General features: G+C 40.3%; 1 protein-coding gene across 2 annotated transcripts in view; it reads left to right on the forward strand.

Annotated features, from left to right (window-relative positions):
• Positions 1-8,883: 8,883 nt before the first annotated feature.
• DHX35 (DEAH-box helicase 35) overlaps positions 8,884-19,051 on the forward strand; it is a 41,391-nt gene continuing 31,223 nt past the window's right edge. Inside the window, exon 1 of one of the 2 annotated variants that reach the window (XM_060772233.2) lies at positions 8,884-8,997. In XM_060772233.2, coding sequence (XP_060628216.2) covers positions 8,958-8,997 — 40 coding nt within the window. In that variant the 5' untranslated portion in view covers positions 8,884-8,957. The remainder of the gene's footprint in view (positions 8,998-19,051) is intronic. The other variant, XM_060772234.2, reaches the window with a different exon arrangement.

Genomic DNA, 19,051 nt, shown 5'->3' on the forward strand with positions numbered 1-19,051 from the left:
ATTGGCGATAAAGGCTTACACACCCTTGGCATTGCTATCACAGTCTACATAGGGCCACACATATTCTTCATATGAAGACATCAAAGATGATAACCACAGCTCTCCAGTATCACCAGCTTATCAATGCCAGGATGTCTGTATTGCCTCTTAACTGCTATTTATTAATTATCACTGTATATACTCTTTGCATTTAAATTCCCTCTCCCTGTTGAGTACCTCCCACATTCACCCAAACAATCATGACTGATAGTAGCCTACAGTTTGTAAAAACACATTCCAAATCAAATTTGTATTGTGAAATTTCAGACTTCCAGTGGATGACTAGAATTGATTTCCACTGATGTAAAAGAAAACATCATGTAATTATTATATCAGATGCTTGGGAGAACCATTCTAATCTAGCCTTTTCTCTGTGATATGTGTTATCTTTCATTGTGCAGGAAGTTGTTTTGTGATGAGGCAAGAAAGGTACACAGGCTGTGATGTCTCATACTACTGATATTTAATTTAATTTATAGCCATCTCTTCTCCTAACAGGCAATCCAAGCCAACTCTATATAAGTTAAAATACTGTTAAAAACAATGGATAATAAGAATGTTTATTTTAAAAGCAATCATATTTAAAACATTCATTGAATTAAAAGATGAAAAAGTATAGCACATTTACTTGAAAAATCTTCTGCAATGTCCAAAGTCCTGACTAAACAAACAACATCATTTGCCTGCCAGTGGAAAGAGTAAAAAAAATTCCATAGGATTGGGCAATCACCCAGGAGTCTTTCTCCCATGTGTTCACTAAATATGCCTATGTTGGTGCCATTCGAAAGCCATCAGTTATAGCACTGTGATGCCACTTTAATTATCATAGTTGCATCACATGAAATGGGGTTTGCAGTTTTGGAAGTAGTATTTGTAATTTCAGTCAGTTGGCTCCAGGGTTTCTGTTTATTGCTGTTATTAACTGCACCAAGTAGCCTTTGACATATGGCAAATCTATGAATGATAGACTTTCAAGTGATCTTGTTATCCACAATCCTAGTAAGGTCTTACAAGGTCAGGACTATGGCTTCCTTAATTGGCAGTCAACTCTATTATGTCTGGAATCACTCTGAAATGAAATATCTTCAAATTTAGAATTGCACCACATAAGCAAAATCGATTGTAAAAGAAAAAAAATTGGCAGGAAGATGTCCCCCTCCCCAGCCAATGGAACCCTGTACTTAGTTAAGCACATCTAAGCATAATGGTAAATCTGGCACTATACCCCACCCTTACCCCCATGATATGTCCAAAGTATCATAGCCTCAGTTTAATCATCTATGGAGAGTTGAGGCTTTATTTGCTCTTAGACCCATTCATTTGGGTTTTTAGCTGTCCATAGAATCTATAGAACTTTTTCAAATTATGGTGGTTGATTCTCTTCCTATCTGCTTTCTTCAGTGCCCAATACCTCACCAAATCAAAAAACACAGGACTCCATAGGATTTAGCCAGGATAGTTAGAAAGGAATCAGTTCTATGACTCTGTGGTTTGAAAGAGGGCTGAGAAAAAAAGATCGTAATACTTGGACAGCCTTATATCAGGAGATACCATACAGTCATTCAGACTGGTTCCTAGTACCATTCAGAAACAGGTTATACTACTTCTTTGCTTGAAGTTGGCCACTTGAAGTTGGCTCCAAGTGTACACTTGTTCAAATTGGCTTGGGAAGATGAGAGCTCTCTTCCCTTGTTCTCAGCCCATTTCTCAGCTGGAAGGGCTGACTTAGCACTTTCCACTTTTGCGTGGCACCTCGGAAAAAGCACCTGAGGCTGTGACACAAGGGTCTAGTAAGCGAGTCTTGTGTAAGACAGGTGCTCTGGATTAGAGGAGTATGGTTTTCTATGGATGAGTCATTTGGATTCTACGTTCCCATCATCGTCATCAGTCACTCATGTTGAAATCTTCAGAAGTGAAAGACTCTGGGTAAAAAAAGTGGAAATGCCTTTAAATTTCAGATACCATATAAAAGAGGAATTACTCTCAGTTTTTCTCACAGTGACTGTGTTCTCTTTTGCACCATTTCCATGACTGCATAGTTCGGAAGAGAGCTCTTGTCTTCCCAGGCCAATTTGAACAAGCTCACCACTTCACATTGAAGGAAGTCCTCAATGGTGGCTGGTCAACTTTCAAAGTTTCCTAAATTGGGAAGAGAAGTACGTGCCTCTCTGAGCCAGAGATCCAAAGCCATCCTGTCGCACTGCCATGCCACCATGCCACATAGATGAAAGTGCCTGGGTTGATCAGTTACACAACACTTCTTATTATTGCTCATCACACCTGTATTTCTCTGTGCAGTCCTCCTGAAACTGACATTGGGTTGGCTAGCCTTCACCAGAAGTTCTTTTAAGAGGCTGACCTGAATAGAGACTTATTTCCAACCCATTTTTGAAGAGGCATAAATACTTTTGTTTGGTGGTAAGGCCAAGTCTTTTCCATGGGATTTGCTCCCATAAAGGTACACAGGTCATAATCCCATTCCTATTTACCTTAGGTTAAACTCTACTGAATGCAGGTGATTTCAGGATTGCATTTCAAACAATGAAATTTAGTTACACACTTCAATGAATAAACATGTATAAGACACCTCTAGACAGAAATTGGGATTAAAAAGTGCCATTTTAATATCATGGGACTCACTAAGCAGCATCAAGTTACACAAATAGGCACCTGTTTGAATTTCTGTCAATCCAAGGCTGGCTGTTGAAATGTTTGCAACCTTATTAGGGAGAAAAGATAGCTATTTTAGGGCTCTGCCTTTAGGATCCGAGTACATCTAAGAGTGTGCATCTACACGTTTCCCTTATCACAGCACAGGCATGTGGCCCAAAAGATTGTTTCAACCAAATGTCTTCTGTGCCTTGGAGGAGATTAGGTTGTGTCTGCCTGTATGCAAAGATTTGTTATTATGGATTATTATCCAAAGATTTAATCTCCCATACTTTACCTGATATAACCTGGTTAGTGTCATGACTTGCACCTACAATCTGATTCATAGATTATAAGCAATCCATTAAACTGCTTCAACTGGCAATATCCACAGACTCTTTTAAATGCCAAAGTCAGAAGCACCCCATCCAATTTCTATTTCTGGTTATAAAAGCTAGATGGTGATGAAAGCTGTCAGGAAGAAAATCAATTCATTTGAAATGTAGTGCTGGAGAAGTGTTTTGCTGATAACATGGACTGCTAAAGATGAATGAATGATTTTATAGCAAATGAAACTTGAACTCTCACAAGAAGCCAAGATGGCTAAACTTGGACTGTCATGCTTTGAAGATAACACAAGAAGGGAGGTTCCCATGGAAAAAACGGGAATGCTGCCCAAAGCGGAAGGCAGTTGGAAAAGGAGGAAAATCATGGAGGTTACTGTTCTGAGTTTGCAAAATGTGAGCTGGGCACTTTATTACCAAGGATATTAGAAGTTTCTCATTCATAGTGCAGCCTTCCATTGAAGTTCACATATTCTGCCTCCCCACCCCCACAAAGACAATATAAATTTAAAGGAGGAGCATACACTAAAACCAAATACACATGCCCCTCCCCTGCATTAGTGTTTTGCCCCAATTGTCTATGAAAAATGACATGAGGTGTATTTTGTTTCTAGAGATATGTGTGAGTTTTTGTAAGGAAAGGTGACTGAGAAGGCTTTATGGTGTTGAATAGAAGAGATGGGGCAGAGCCCATTTGCTTTAGTGGAGTGGGGACAGGAGAAAAAAAGATGCTCAGTTTAGGGAAGAATACCTTTTATGTGAGAGAAATGTTTATAATATTGAAGGTAATTTAGCTGAACATCTGTGCAATTTCAGATACAACTACAGCATTCCTAATAGATGGCCTCCGGTAGGAAAGCACCCATCAATTCTCATCAAACATCTCATATTATTCAGAAGTTTCTCTTGAAGTTCAGCTGAAATCTGCTTCCCTGAAATTTCCATCCGTTTGTTCCAGTTCTGCCCTCCGGCACAACAGAAATTACGTTTGCACCAGCTTCTGCATAACAGCTGTTCATATATTTGAAGATTGCTATCATGTTTCTCTTGAAGTTGCTCTTCTCCAGAATAAGCAGTCCCAGTGCTTTTATAGGTTTGTAATTGAACTTGGTCTCTGGACAACCTTCAGAGAACATTGGAGTTCATCAGTTTATTTCTTAAAAGGTGGCACCCACACAACACTCATGATGTCTTCAGGGGCGGCTCAACCCATTACACAAAGTAAGCATTTGCAGTATAGTTGATTTTGCCCAGTGGCACTCTTGAGGCGTTCTTGGGGGAAAATAGACCTTGACACATGCGAGTTGTAGTTATTGGGATGTATAGTTCACCTAAAATCAAAGAGCATTGTGAACTCCACCAATGATGGAATTGAACCAAATATGGCACACAGAATTCCCATGACGAACAGAAAATATATATCAGTGATTGGTGGGGGGGGGGGGGGGGAACAAAATAGTTTGCTTACCATTGAAAATTATCTAGGGCCACTGGACGTCTTACACATCACATTCACCCATAGATAATAAAGCAGTTAAAGCAGGAATGGGCAAACTTCGGCCCTCCAAGTGTTTTGGATTTCAACTGTTTTGTTGCATTTTGGTTTCTTACCGGCTGTTAGGAATTGTGGGAGTTGAAGTCCAAACACCTGGAGGGCCGAAGTTTGCTCATGCCTGATTTAGAGGGTTACTATTTTAATCAGAAAAGATATACTGAGATGAGAGTGGTGAAGGTCTGGATATGCTTTCTCCCAGCTTCGGCATCAACTTTTTATTTGAGTTGTGGCTCTCCAGATGTTCTTTGACTGAAATTCCTGTGATCCCTCATTTGCTATGTTGACAAGGGCTGATGAGAAATGCAGTAAAACATCTAGAAGATGTTTTAAATAAACATCTTATAGATTCTTTTAAATAAACAAATTGTCTGGAGTCTGTTATATGGGCCCCTATGTAAAATCCAGTACTTTCCTTACAGTATAGTTTTGATTTATCTCAAAATTCTTCATATGTTTGGTCTGCTTCTAATAATCTTAATGTTGCTTGCAAATTTAACTTAAAGTGAAATCCAGTAAGAAAAAAAAGGGAAGGATCATTTTGAAAAAAGGGTTTACTTTATATTTTTTTCACAAGTTTCAAAAATATCACTTGCTTTTATTTAAGTGTTTCAAGTCACCAGCATTTAATGTCTTTCAACTCTCTTGTCATTCTATTAATACCATGATTTAGAACGGTTTTACCTCTACCTACAGAGAGAAGGTAGCAGAACAGGAAGGAAAATAGAAATGGAAGCTTTTCTTGTAGGAAGACCTGTTGATCATCATGCTCCAATGCAGAAATACTACAGATCCTATTGATTCTTCTCTTCTATGAGTCATAGGCTGGACACCTAGCCATACTGAATCACATGTAATTGTAAATGCTACAAAAACTTGATAATGTATTTGCTTCCAATTTTCTCAAATTGCCAAAGTGAATTAAAGATCCACTATTTTACGTTATGCTATCATTTCAAAAGGTAGTTTAAAACAAAATTTCAAACAGCAGCACATAAGCAAAGAATAATAATAATCATAATCATAATCATCATCTTTATTGATACCCCACCACCATCTCCCCAGAGGGGACTTGGGGCGGCCTACTTGAGGCCAAAACCGGTCATACATTACAACAAAATGGCTCGGAGATTCGGTCTGGACTGCTATCAATATGCGGACGACACCCAACTCCTGTTGTGCTTGGAGCCTGGAGTAACGTCAATACCTGACAATTTCACCTTATGCCTGGAGGCTTTGTCGAACTGGCTACGTGCTAACAGACTGAAGGTGAATCCGGCGAAGACTGAGATCCTGTGGCATGGCCGCCCAATAGGTCCGACCCATCGGTTACCTACCTTTGATGGCACTGCTCTATCTCCATCGCCTAACGTTAAGAGCCTAGGTGTCGTTTTGGATTCGCAGCTGACGATGGAGGCTCAGGTCACTGCTGCCAGTAAACAGGCCTTTTTCCATCTATGACAAGTGAGGCAACTGGCACCTTACCTGTTGGATGAGGCTCTGGCAACAGCCATCCATGCCACGGTCACATCTAGGCTAGACTATTGTAACGCCTTGTATGTTGGCCTTCCTATTTCTACGACCTGAAAGCTCCGTATTGTCCAGAATGCTGCAGCCAGGTTACTCACAAAAACGCCCATGAAATGCCATATAACACCAGTGCTGCGGCATCTACACCGGCTCCCAATTGAGTATCGTGGTTTGTATAAGATGCTGGTCCTGACCTTTAAAACTTTATATGGCCAGGGTCCATTGTATCTTAGAGACCATCTCTCCTTCTACCATCATCGGAGGTCGCCACGACCATCCCAATACGATTTGCTCCATATACCGGGTCCTAGGGAAGTGCACTTGGAAAGCACCAGATGCAGGGCCTTCTCTATTTCTGCCCCTGCCTTATGGAATTCCTTGCCTCCCTATTTGAGAGCCATGCGTGACTTAGGGCATTTTATCCTAGCACTTAAGACCTGGCTTTTTACTAGAGCATTTCACCCATGTTATTTTTAATATTTGTATGTATGTGTTTTATCCTGTATAATTTCTGCTATGGAAATCGCCTGGAGCATCTCGGATGGAGGGTGGTTAATAAGTAATTAAAGATGAGATGATGATGATGAAATACGGAACAGTAAAAATAACCTCACAATAAAATAAGTAGAACATAAGAATAAAATAAAACAGTGCTAAATACAAAGTAATCCCACATTACCTGAGTGTGAACTCAGATAACTCAGTTCAAAGCAGATATTGTGGGATTTTCTGCCTTGATATTCTGGGATATAGGGCTGTGTGGAAGGGCCTGCTTCAAGCTACAGGAAAGGAAATTCCACCTGAACATCTGGGCACCACAATTGAAGAGAGATGTTGACAAGCTGGAATGTGTCTAGAGAAGGGTGACTAAAATGATCAAGGGTCTGGAGAACAAGCCCTATGAGGAGTGGCTTAAGGAGCTGGGCATGTTTAGCCTGAAGAAGAGAAGGCTGAGAGGGGATATGATAGCCATGTATAAATATGTGAGAGGAAGCCAGAGAGGAGGGAGCAAGTTTGTTTTCTGCTTCCCTGGAGACTAGGACGCGGAACAATGGCTTCAAACTACAAGAGAGCAGATTCCATCTGAACATGAGGAAGAACTTCCTGACTGTGAGAGCCATTCAGCAGTGGAACTCTCTGCCCCGGAGTGTGGTGGAGGCCCCTTCTTTGGAAGCTTTTAAACAGAGGCTGGATGGCCATCTGTCAGGGGTGATTTGAATGCAATATTCCTGCTTCTTGGCAGGGGGTTGGACTGGATGGCCCATGAGGTCTCTTCCAACTCTTTGATTCTATGATTCTGGTGTTGCTGCAAGAAGGTCCTCCATTGTGCTTGTGGCAGGGCTCAGGTTGCATTGCAGCAGGTGGTCAGTGGTTTGCTCCTCTCCAAACTCCATGTCGTGGATTCCACTTTGTAGCCCCATTTCTGAAGGTTGACTCTGCATCTTGTGGTGCCAGAGCGCAGCCTGTTCAGTGCCTTCCAAGTCGCCCAGTCCTCTGTGTGCCCAGTGGGGAGTCTCTCATTTGGTATCAGCCATTGGTTGAGGTTCTGGGTTTGAGCCTGCCACTTTTGGACTCTCACTTTGTAGATCTTAGAAAACTATTTCTAGATTTAAGTCGTTGACGTGCTGGCTGATACCCAAACAGGGGATGAGCTGGAGATGTCTCTGCCTTGGTCCTTTCACTATTGGCTGCTACTTCCCGGCGGATGTCAGGTGGTGCAATGCCGGCTAAGCAGTGTAATTTCTCCAGTGGTATATTATTATTATTATTATTATTATTATTATTATTATTATTACTTTATTTGTACCCCGCTAGCATCTCCCAAGGGATTTGATGCGGCTTACACAGGCCGAAGCCCCAAAAACACAATACAACAATACAATACCCAAGCAAATTAAAAACAGTTAAGCAGGACAGTAACAGTAACAATACAACAAGACACTATTAAAACTGGGCCGGCCGAAGTAGGGGTACAGGGTTAAATTGCTGATGTGGCAGGAGGAATATGGGATTAAATATAAGTGTGGTGTGCAGTGATCTTGGTTCTACTAAGGTGCTTCTAGGATTTGGTGCTGGAGGTGTAGGGCGCAGACACCCCGTGATAATGCGGCATGTCTTCAAGCTACAGGAAAGGAAATTCCACCTGAACATTAGGAAGAACTTCCTGACTGTGAGAGCTATTCAGCAGTGGAACTCTCTGCCCCGGAGTGTGGTGGAGGCTCCTTCTTTGGAGGTTTTAAAACAGAGGCTGGATGGCCATCTGTCAGGGGGTGATTTGAATGCGATTTTCCTGCTTCTTGGCAGAGGGTTTGACTGGATGGCCCACGAGGTCTCTTCCAACTCTATGATTGTATGCTAAATTTTGGGCAAATACCCATAAATGCAAGAAAAGAAATCAGAAACAGCTTAAGCGGCTGAGGGGGGAAAGGAAGGGGCCTGAGGGTGTTAGGAATGGTGGGAGTTGAAGTCCAAAACACCTGGAGAGAAGGCCCAAGTTGGCCCATGCATGAGCTAGCTCAACCTGCTAATTTGCATATGGTTTCTGATTGGCCAGCCTCAACATTCTAACACTCTGAAGCGGCTGAGGGGGAAAAGGAAGTCCAAAACACCTGAGGGTGGCCCAGGGCGACAGCAGAGTGTGATGCTTCTGCGTTTATGAGGGCTTGAAACCACAGGCCGCTTCCCCGCCTCCTGGCCTTGCAGCTGCGGCCGAACCCTGGGGGGGAAAGCAACCATGGCAACGGCGGTCCAATGAGGACGCCCCGCTCGGTCACGTGCTCTCCTCCTCTCCGGCCGCGCTGCGGAGCGGGCTCCTTCCCGCCTCGTTGGCCTTTCACCCCAAAATGGCGGCGCCCGTGGGTCCGATGAAGTTTTGGAAACCAGGTGAGGGCTGCTGGAGCCTTTCGAGCGGGACGTGGACAGGGGACTCGGGAGCAAGGAGACTCCAGGGAGCGGGGCGCGGCGTTCGGCTCGAGTCCCCTTTCTGTTTCCAGCGAAGGAACGGGGGCGGGGTCCAGAGGGGAATATTGCAGATGGTTTCCCTGAATGAATGAAGGCGGCGAGGGGCTCGCACTTCTCTGGTTGTAAGCTGGCGCGCAGTCAGTCCCAATCTCTCTCTGGAAAAAGAGTACTCTGCGCGTGCTCAGGGGCATCTTCTACTTGTTTGGAAACGTGTAATAATACAAATATGGGTTGCTGTGAGTTTTCCGGGCTGTCTGGCCATGTTCCAGAAGTATTCTCTCCTGACGTTTCGTCCACATCTATAGCAGGCATCCTCAGAGGTTGTGAGGTCTGTTAGAAACTAGAGAAGTGAGGTTTATATATCTGTGGAATGTTTAGGGTGAGGAAAAAAAGAACTCATGTCTGCTTGAGGCAAGTGCAAACCTTGCGAATGGTCAGTTTGATTAGCATCGAATAGCCTTGCAGCTTCAAAGCCTGGCTGCTTCCTGCCTGGGGGAATCCTTCGTTAAAAGGTGTTAGCTGGCCCTGATTGTTCCCTGTTTAGAATTCTCCAGTGAGTTAAACCCCTGTGTTGACAGGACCGAAGACCGACACGTCGCAGGTTCGAATCCAGGGAGAGTGTGGATGAGCTCCCTCTATCAGCTCCAGCTCCCCATGTGGGGACATGAGAGAAGCCTCCCACAAGGATGTTAACATATCAAAACATCCCCTGGGCAACATCCTTGGAGATGGCCAGTTCTCTCACACCAGAAGCGACTTGCAGTTTCTCAAGTTGCTCCTGACACGACAACAAAAGAATCCAGGGAGAGTGTGGATGAGCTCCCTCTATCAGCTCCAGCTTCCCATGCGGGGACATTAGAGAAGCCTCACACAAGGATGGTAACATATCAAAACATCCGGGCGTCCCCTGGGCAACGTCCTTGCAGATGGCCAATTCTCTCACACCAGAAGCGACTCGCAGTTTCTCAAGTTGCTCCTGACATGACAACAAAAGAATCTGGGGAGAGCGTGGATGAGCTCCCTCTATCAGCTCCAGCTCCCCATGCAGGGACATGAGAGAAGCCTCCCACAAGGATGGTAACATATCAAAACATCCGGGCGTCCTGTGGGCAACGTCCACGTTCTCAAGTCGCTCCTGACACAACAACAAAAACATGTTTTCTGCGTGTTGCTCTTTATTTACTGTCCTGATTCTAGAGGTTTTTTTTAAATGCTGGTAGTCAGATTTTGTTCATTTTCATGTTTTTTTCCTATCTGTTTTAAATATATATAATATAATACTAATATAATATAATACTAATAATAATACAACATAATAATATATACTAATATTGTAATGTAGGGATTTAAAGGTAACAACCAGTACTTTAAATTTCACCTGGTAGCAAACTAGAAGCTTGTGGTACTGCTGTAACATGGGAGTTGGTCTCCCTGTACGGAGCTCCAGTTAGTAACCTGGAGTTATTATTGTTGATAGTAATAATATTATAATGTAATACAATATAATACTAATAATAATACAATATAATAATATGTAGTAATAATATTGTAAAATAGTAATACTAACATGCAGTCATGCAGGCCACATGACCTATGGATAACGCTGGCTCTTTGGCTTAGAAGTGGAGATGAGCACCACCACCCAGAGTTGGACACGACTAAACTTAATGTCAAGGGGAAACCTTTAATATATTAAATATATCTATTACTGATAATATGTAATAATATATAATACACTGTTTTATTATTGCATATTTGTATATTTTAAGTTGTAATGTTTTTGATTGTGAGCTGCTTTCAGTATCTGTAGGAAGAGATACAGTGGGATATAAATAAATACATAAATAAATAATATTCTTGAGCTGTGGTGTTACTAAAAACAAATTCATCTCTTTATTGGGGACCTTGATCTATATACCTTTTGATGTTAAAACATGTTTTAATGCAGTTGATTGATTTTAAGTTTCTTGGTATTTCTTAGTCTTGAAACTTCACACTCTGCAAAGCTTGCAAAGGGATCTTGTAAATGGTTCCTCAGATAAAGTAATTTAATTCTGTAAAAATGTTTGCTCATTCCTCGCACACTCCAAACTGCTACAAGATGCCGTTGCATACTGATGTTCCAGTCTTACAAGGCTATGACTAGGGGCCCTTCCATACAGCCATATCACCCAGAATATCAAGGCAGTAAATCCCACAATATCTTCTTTGAACTGGGTTATCAGAGTCCACACTACCATATATTCCAGTTCAAAGCAGAGAATGTGGGATTTTATTCAGCTGTGTGGAAAGGGCCTTTAAATTCTACCTCTGTGGTTCTTTATTTAACTTACAGGCATTTGTTTCTCATTAAAAATGGCACGTTTAAATCCCAATTCTAAGCATACACACAGTTCTTATATGGGATGAGCCAAAAGTCACAAAGATATTTTTCTTTAAGGTTTTACATATATTGTATGTAATATGATGTGATGTTATTTTCTATATATATATATTGTATATCACTGGTCCACAAACCTTTTAAACAGAGGGCCAGGTCACAGTCCCTCAAACTGTTGGAGGGCCGGATTATAATTTGGAAAAAACCCATGAATTCCTATGTACACTGCACATATCTTATTTGTAGTGCAAAAATCACTTAAAAATAATACAATAATTAAAATGAAGAACAATTTTAACAATTATAAACGTATTAGTATTTCAATGGGAAGTGTGGGCCTGATTTGGCTGATGAGATAGGATTGTTGTTGTTGTTGTTGTTGTGTGCTTTCAAGTTGTTTCAGATTTAGGTTGACCCTGAGTGAGGGCCGGGTAAATGACCTTGGAGGGCCATATCCAGCTCTCGGGCCTTAGTTTGAGGACCACTGTTGTATATGATGATTTTTGGACCACTTTGTACTTGTATGCATGAAGCCTATTGAGAGTAATGGAGTTTGACTCAGGGTGCATCTATATCAGGCATGGGCAAACTTCACCCCTCCAGGTGTTTTGAACTGCACCGACCACAATTCCTAACAACCAGCCATTAGAAATTGTGAGAGCTGAAGTCCAAAACACCTGGAGGGTCAAAGTTTGCCCATGCCTGATCTAAATTATAGAATCAGTGCAGATTTACCCCACTTTCATTGCCATGAAAACCTGCAATATGTAGTTTTACAAGGACTTTGGCCTTCTCTGCCAAAGAGAGCTGGTGCCTGTGACATTTCAGCTCTCAGGATTCAATAGCATTGAGCCATGACACTCAAAAAACATTAATCAGCAGTGTAGATGCACTCTTAGATATAGCAAAGTCTTACTTGAATATCTTTCGTGAGTAATTTCATCAGGATTTATTTTTAAAGCCGCCCCCTCTCTCAAGTAATAATGCAACCATATTAGAGAAACCTGTGTCATATACCATGTGTATTGTACATAACTCTAGTGATGATGTGGAATATTTTCCAAAATAATATTGACAGCTACAGTGATTTGAATTAAAAGACTTTAGAACCAGAGTTGTTTGGAAACTCAAAAGGAAACCTTGGCTATGACTTAAAAAGCTAAAAGATCAACATTCTCCTTTGCTTTGGAATTAGATACTTCTCTCATTAGCTCACTGCTTGCAAAGCAATATGTACATTAGTTAATGTTGATGTTGCAGTCCGGTATTTCTGCATTGCTAAGCAATCTGCATGCTTCCTCTGATATTTGCATGATGCTTTTCAGATGATTGTCCTTGTGTGAAGGATGATTAGTGCACAGCTTTCCTCTGCAGCAGTGAAATTTTATAGGCCCATTAATATTATTTAAATTAGGTAATTGCTCATTTATAGGGCTGGGGCAGCCTTCCTAACGGTTTGGAACAGCAGCTTTCCTTACTGTCTATTCATTTGCACATAGTTACAAGTTGCTTCTATTAGTTTGAAAGTCCTAAAATGACCATGTCTTTGTTGTAATTTTGATGTATTTTCACAAACTTATTTGTTAAATGTTTGTTTATGTGTTATGTTAATGGGACAAATTCCATTGCACTTGCTAGAATTTATTTTAAAGATACTTATTTGTTAAATGTTTATGTGTTATGTTAATGGGACAAATTCCATTGCACTCGCTAGAAATTATTTTAAAGATATTTATAGGACTGAACAGTAAGTCATGCTGTGAAACTTGAAGTTATAGATCTTAATCTGTTCAGTAACCTTCAGTGGAATTGGGAAGTGATTTTGCAGAGACAGGTGGGAAGTATTTCATGAAATAAGTACATAATAGTTTTGTGTCAATAAAAGTTTTTACTTGTGACCCAGCAAAAATATACATTCTACATTTTGTTTCCAATTTAAATAGATTATGTAAGTTCAACAATGTTTCCCCAGGCTTTTTAACCACAATGAAGTTAAGAAACTGCCTCATTGAATACAGATTATCAGTTCGTCTTGCTGGTATTGCCACGTTTATCTGGCAAGACTTCTCCGGGGTTTCAGGGTAGATTTTTCCCCAAGCTGTATCTGGATATTTCTCATATTACGTGGCAGCCTCCCATCCAAGAACTGTTACTTCTGAGAATATTTATGGTGGTATGATATGCTAAGACAGTGGTTCTCAACCTTTGGGTCCCCAGATGTTTTGGTCTTCAACTCCCAGAAATCCTAACAGCTGGTAAACTGGCTGGGATTTCTGGGAGTTGTAGGCCAAAACACCTGGGGACCCACAGGTTGAGAGCCACTGTACTAAAACAATTCTGTGCAAATACAATTCCCAAGACAACCTAATTTTTCATTGCATGTTCATGCTTTTGTTTAATCCCCTCAGACTCTTTTTTATCATCAGTGTTTTTGTCTTCATGCTTATATAAAGATAAGTGAAGATAGTTTTTCTTCGTTTTGAACTCCAAATGAGTGGATGATGGATGAGATAAGGAGGCATATAGACTACCATCAGTATAAAATGGGTGCCAGGTTAAAGTTATGTTACTGGAGCAATGCTCATTTCAGAGTTCCGATGAAATCAGCTGATACAATTCTTAGTAAACATACATTTTGATTCTGATTGTGTGCATATATATGGTTATACTGGACAATATTTAGCAATTTGTACTTATTTTAGGATGCTTCTATATGGTTCACTACTGTTGGGCAGTGCTATATATAGTTGGTTCATACTGTACCGTATGTTGTCTCAGAAAAGTAGGTATTCTCGTTAAACTGCATTTCAATTGCAGTGACAGATTATTTCTGATTTGAATTTTAGCTAATTAATTGGTGTAGCATCACTTCCTCTTTTTAAAGACATAACAACTATGCAGTTTTTGTTAATGATTAAATTAAAGCCCCATGCATACTTGAAGGTAATTTTGGTAATAGGTATATGATAATTATCTCTATTCTCCTGTTTGGATTCCATTTGTTTTCTTTGTTTCTTGGGAAGATACTCAGATGACCTTTCTAAATTTGCTTGAACACCTTAATCAAAGATAACACATTGCCCAGTAAGTCATTGAGGTGAACAAAATGGTCTTATCTAGAACAGTCTGTTTTACACTTAAAATATTTGCCATAGCACAGCTAATATACCTGTTCAAGCACTGATGTGCATTTTTTCATACTAATATTTTTGCCAATCAGATGTTATTTGCAGCATTTTCACCTATTGATTGCTGTTGATAAAATTGCTATCGACTTTTCAAAGCAGTCTTCTTTTAGATTACCTCCATGGATTTTAAATGTCATCCTAGAGCATTTTTTCATAGTATTGTACTTTCAGTGTATATTTACCATAGAGAGCTTTGCAGATAAAACCTTTCAGTACATATGACCTTGACTCCTGTAAAAGTCATAACTTGATTGGCTTTTAGCTTTTGCCAATACTGTTGGCAGCAGACCAAAACAGTGTATTTGAAGAATTGATGTATATAATTTATGTCAGGAGATTGTAACTACAGTTGCTTCTGCTTCACTTTAACTGTCTGATCATCTTTGGACTTTGGGTTGTTCTCATTGATCGCCAGCATGAACCAATGGTAATGGTGATTGGGCTTGAGCTGCTCTTTGATATTCTTTATGCGCACAAGAAATAGGCAATGGAATTAAAAGCTCTTACTGCTTCTTCACAAGTGATGTTGGAAATGACCTATTGCTTCATAATTTCTTAAAATCCTCTTTTGTCTGTACAATGTGATGGCAGGTGTATAACTGATGAGGAATGATACCTGCAGATTGTGCTTGCATTGTCCCTAACAGATTTCTGAATTATGTTGCTCTTCTTCCAAGTCCTGTTTAATTTGAGGGGTGCTGGTATTTTGGGGACTGTATTGATGAGAATATTTTTTACAGGCAGGGATGGGGTGTTCTGGCCTTCAATATGTTATCAGACTACAACTGTTACCCTCCCTATAATGCCTGAGGCTGATGAGAGTTGGAATCCAACATCCGAAAAACCAAAGGTTTTTTCCAGTCTGTTCAAATACTGCAAATTTTCAGCAATCTATATTTGGCAGCAGATAGATGGCTATACTTAGTATCATTTCTACCATTCAAGGTCTGAGTACTTTCATTTAGACACAGATACATTTCTTTTAACAAAGTATCTGAAAAAGAAGCTCCTTTTTACAGTTTTTAAAAAATATCAACCCAGCTCTTTCTTTTCTTCCTTGCCTTCTGTCTAGCTGGACGAACTGTTATTAGCAACAGCGGGAGGGTAATGAAGGAGAACTAGAAATACATGGACTTTCTATGTCAGGTTATGGCAGTGTGCCTGCAGTAAATAATGAAATAATGTTTCAACTGGGAAAGAATGAGATTCTGTTCTAGCCAATTCTAGTGTTGCTGTGCATACCTCACATCAACAGGTAAGGCAAAAGGCTTCCTCCAGAATCCTTTACTGAGCAGGCATGAACAGCCAAACAGAGAGAAAGAGAAAAATAGATAAAACTGACTCAACAGCTTCCATCAGCATTTTGAAAAAGCATAGATAAATAAGTTCGCCCTCCAAAAGAGAAGTCATAAAAAGTACAAGCTGTGAAAGAAAACAATTATCCTTGGATGCACTTTGGAAAAAGCATCAAGTAGTCTCCTGTGCAAAGCTTACCTTCTGGCCTCATTGCTTTATTTCACGTGAGCGTATTGTTCGTTTTGGATAAAAAGTTGGACTATACATGGTTGAACTATTTTTGAGAACTTATACCTATTCTGGGGTCCCCCTGGTGGCGCAGTGAGGTAAACCGCTGAACTGCTGAACTTGCTGACCAAAAGGTTAGCGATTCGAATGTGCTGTTAGGCCCAGCTTCTGCCAACCTAGCAGTTTGAAAACATGCAATAGGTACTGCCTTGGCAGGAAGGTAACGGCGCTCCAGACAGTCATGCTGGCCACATGACCTTGGAGGTGTCTATGGACAACATTGGCTCTTTGGCTTAGAAATGGAGATGAGCACCACCCCCCAGAGTCAGACACAACTAGACTTAATGTCAGGGGAAACCTTTACCTTTACTTATTCTGTCAATATTATTTCTGTATCTGGTGTCCAGGAACACATCTGTTTTGGTAACTGAGATATATCTGTATTTAAATCATGAGATCATGCTCAGATTTTTTTTGTGTACAGTTTTTTTCACAACTTATTATGACATTTTTATTTTGTAATATGTAACTAATATTTCTTCGAGGAGTAAAGAGTAAACAGTAAAAGGCCTTTAAAGCCTTCTAATAGATTTTCAAAACACTTTAATTTGATATTATGAAAGAATATATGTTTGATAAAAAGCATGGAAAGAAATTGTACTAGAATGTCAGCATTCTCAATTAAAACTGAGTAACAACTGAATTGATTAAAATATTGAATTTGTGAAAGAACTGTGTGTAGTACAATACTTTATATATCCAAAATACATTAAAACAGCTTCAATATTGAAAACAGTTTTTTTTCAAGATAGACCTCTGCAATTTTAATAGCAGGGTTTATAGACCACATTGTTCAATGCTGCTCAACATCCTGCTAATTTTGGCTTTGAATCATACACGCTCAACTGAACAGGGTGTTAATGATAAACAATGCTGCTTTGAAATACTTTGAACTTTTTTGTCTACACTGTGACACATGCATACCAATCAGAAATGCCATATATATAGATAAATTATGCAGATGGACAAAGCTGGGTATGTGATAAACTTAAAATCTGTGAAGCGCAAAGAGGTACTCGAATCAACCCTGGTGACAGATGTCACAGCCAGATCGTCCTCACATCCGACAAAGAGGTACTCATTGTTTGTACTGTTTTAAAAATCATGATAAATACTGAAATTAAGATAGCCATTTGTTTTCTTGTTGCCAGGAAATTTGTGGCATGGCTTCTATAAAGTGAAAGACATCCTAATAAACATGCATATGGGGAACTGCAAATTATGCATATCCGTAATGACTTTTTTGTCCTTGTTATATTAGTTGGATGATTCATCACTTTCATTCTATAGCTCCAATAACTTGCATATGGTTATTTATTTGCACAAGTTGTGCTTAAATGCAAATATCTGAGGTAAAATCTTAGAGGGTGTGCTTAAACGGGTATGTGAAAAAGCAAACTGCCTTGGTAGATAGATACATCTTTTGTTATTTGTTTGGAATTAACATATATACTAATGCAGGGACCTAACATGAAGGCTGTGGCAAGAGGTAGAGGCGAGGAGCCACCATGGATATGGTATGCAATGAAGCAATGAAGAAAATCCAACAAATACTACGTTCAGCAAAGGAGGGATCCTCTCTCTGCAGGAGTCTACCGTATTCCATGCAGCTGTGGACAAGTCTACATAGGGACCACCAAACGCAGCGCCCAAACACGAATCAAGGAACATGAAAGGCACCGGAGACTACTCCAACCAGAGAAGTCAGCCATAGCAGAGCACCTGATGAACCAACCTGGACACAACATATTATTTGAGAACACAGAAATGTTGGACCACTCTAACAACCAACATGTCAGACTACACAGAGAAGCCATTGAAATACACAAGCATGTGGACAATTTCATCAGAAAGGAAGAAACCATGAAAATGAACAAAATCTGGCTACCAGTATTAAAAAAACTCAAAAATTACAACAGCAAAACAACAGAGAGTAAACAATCAGGCACATCAAATCACCTCTCAAAGAAAGATTCCCCCAGGCACTTCCAAGCCATTAAATGCTAATCAAGGTGGTCAGTTGAAACATTCACACCTAGCTCCAGCAGACAAAAGTCCTTTGTCCTATCCTGGTCTTTCCACAGATATATAAACCCATTTTCCTACTTCCAACAGACCTCACTACCTCTGAGGATGCTTGCCATAGATGCATGTGAAACGTCAGGAGAAAATGTCTCTAGAACATGGCCATATAGCCCGAAAAACCTACAACAACCCAATACTTCAGTTCCTTTACTCTCTCTTGCCCAAATCAGGGGGAAAGGCAGCCTTCCCTCTTTCCTGCCTTATCTACTTTTTATTTTTATTTGAGTGGCTTTTAGTAGCACCACGGGATTACAGGCCTTTTTGAATGCCTGCCTGAGAAAATGGTGGTGGCTGTGGGTGTCTGACTCTCTAAGTTGATGCTTGACCCTCAACTTGTCTACGGCTTATATCAAAATCCGTAATTTTTGCCCTCAAAACATCCTGATGACTTATATACGAGATGGACATATGTGCACTTGCCATTTATGAAGGTGATGGTGTCAGCGAATGGAAAAATTGAGAAGCTAAAGGTTTGGTCTACTGTTCTGGAGACTTGCATTGTTTAAATTGCTTTGATCTGAGGAACTCAGAGTCCACTTCTGTGTATGTATTTCATTTCATTCTGCCTCTTTCCCGATTGGGATCCAAAACAACTCTCTCACATTTTAAATCAAAAGTTGCATGTGGCATTGGAGAAAGTGCTATTATTTCAGGAGTTTTCCTTAGATATAATTGCTGCTTTCCTTTTTTTGTGTGTTTTCTAAAGGTCTAGATAACTTTCTGATAGTGACCTTTATTT

The sequence above is a fragment of the Anolis sagrei genome, chromosome 4, assembly GCF_037176765.1.
Source record: "Anolis sagrei isolate rAnoSag1 chromosome 4, rAnoSag1.mat, whole genome shotgun sequence".
In the NCBI taxonomy this organism is placed as follows: domain Eukaryota; kingdom Metazoa; phylum Chordata; class Lepidosauria; order Squamata; family Dactyloidae; genus Anolis; species Anolis sagrei.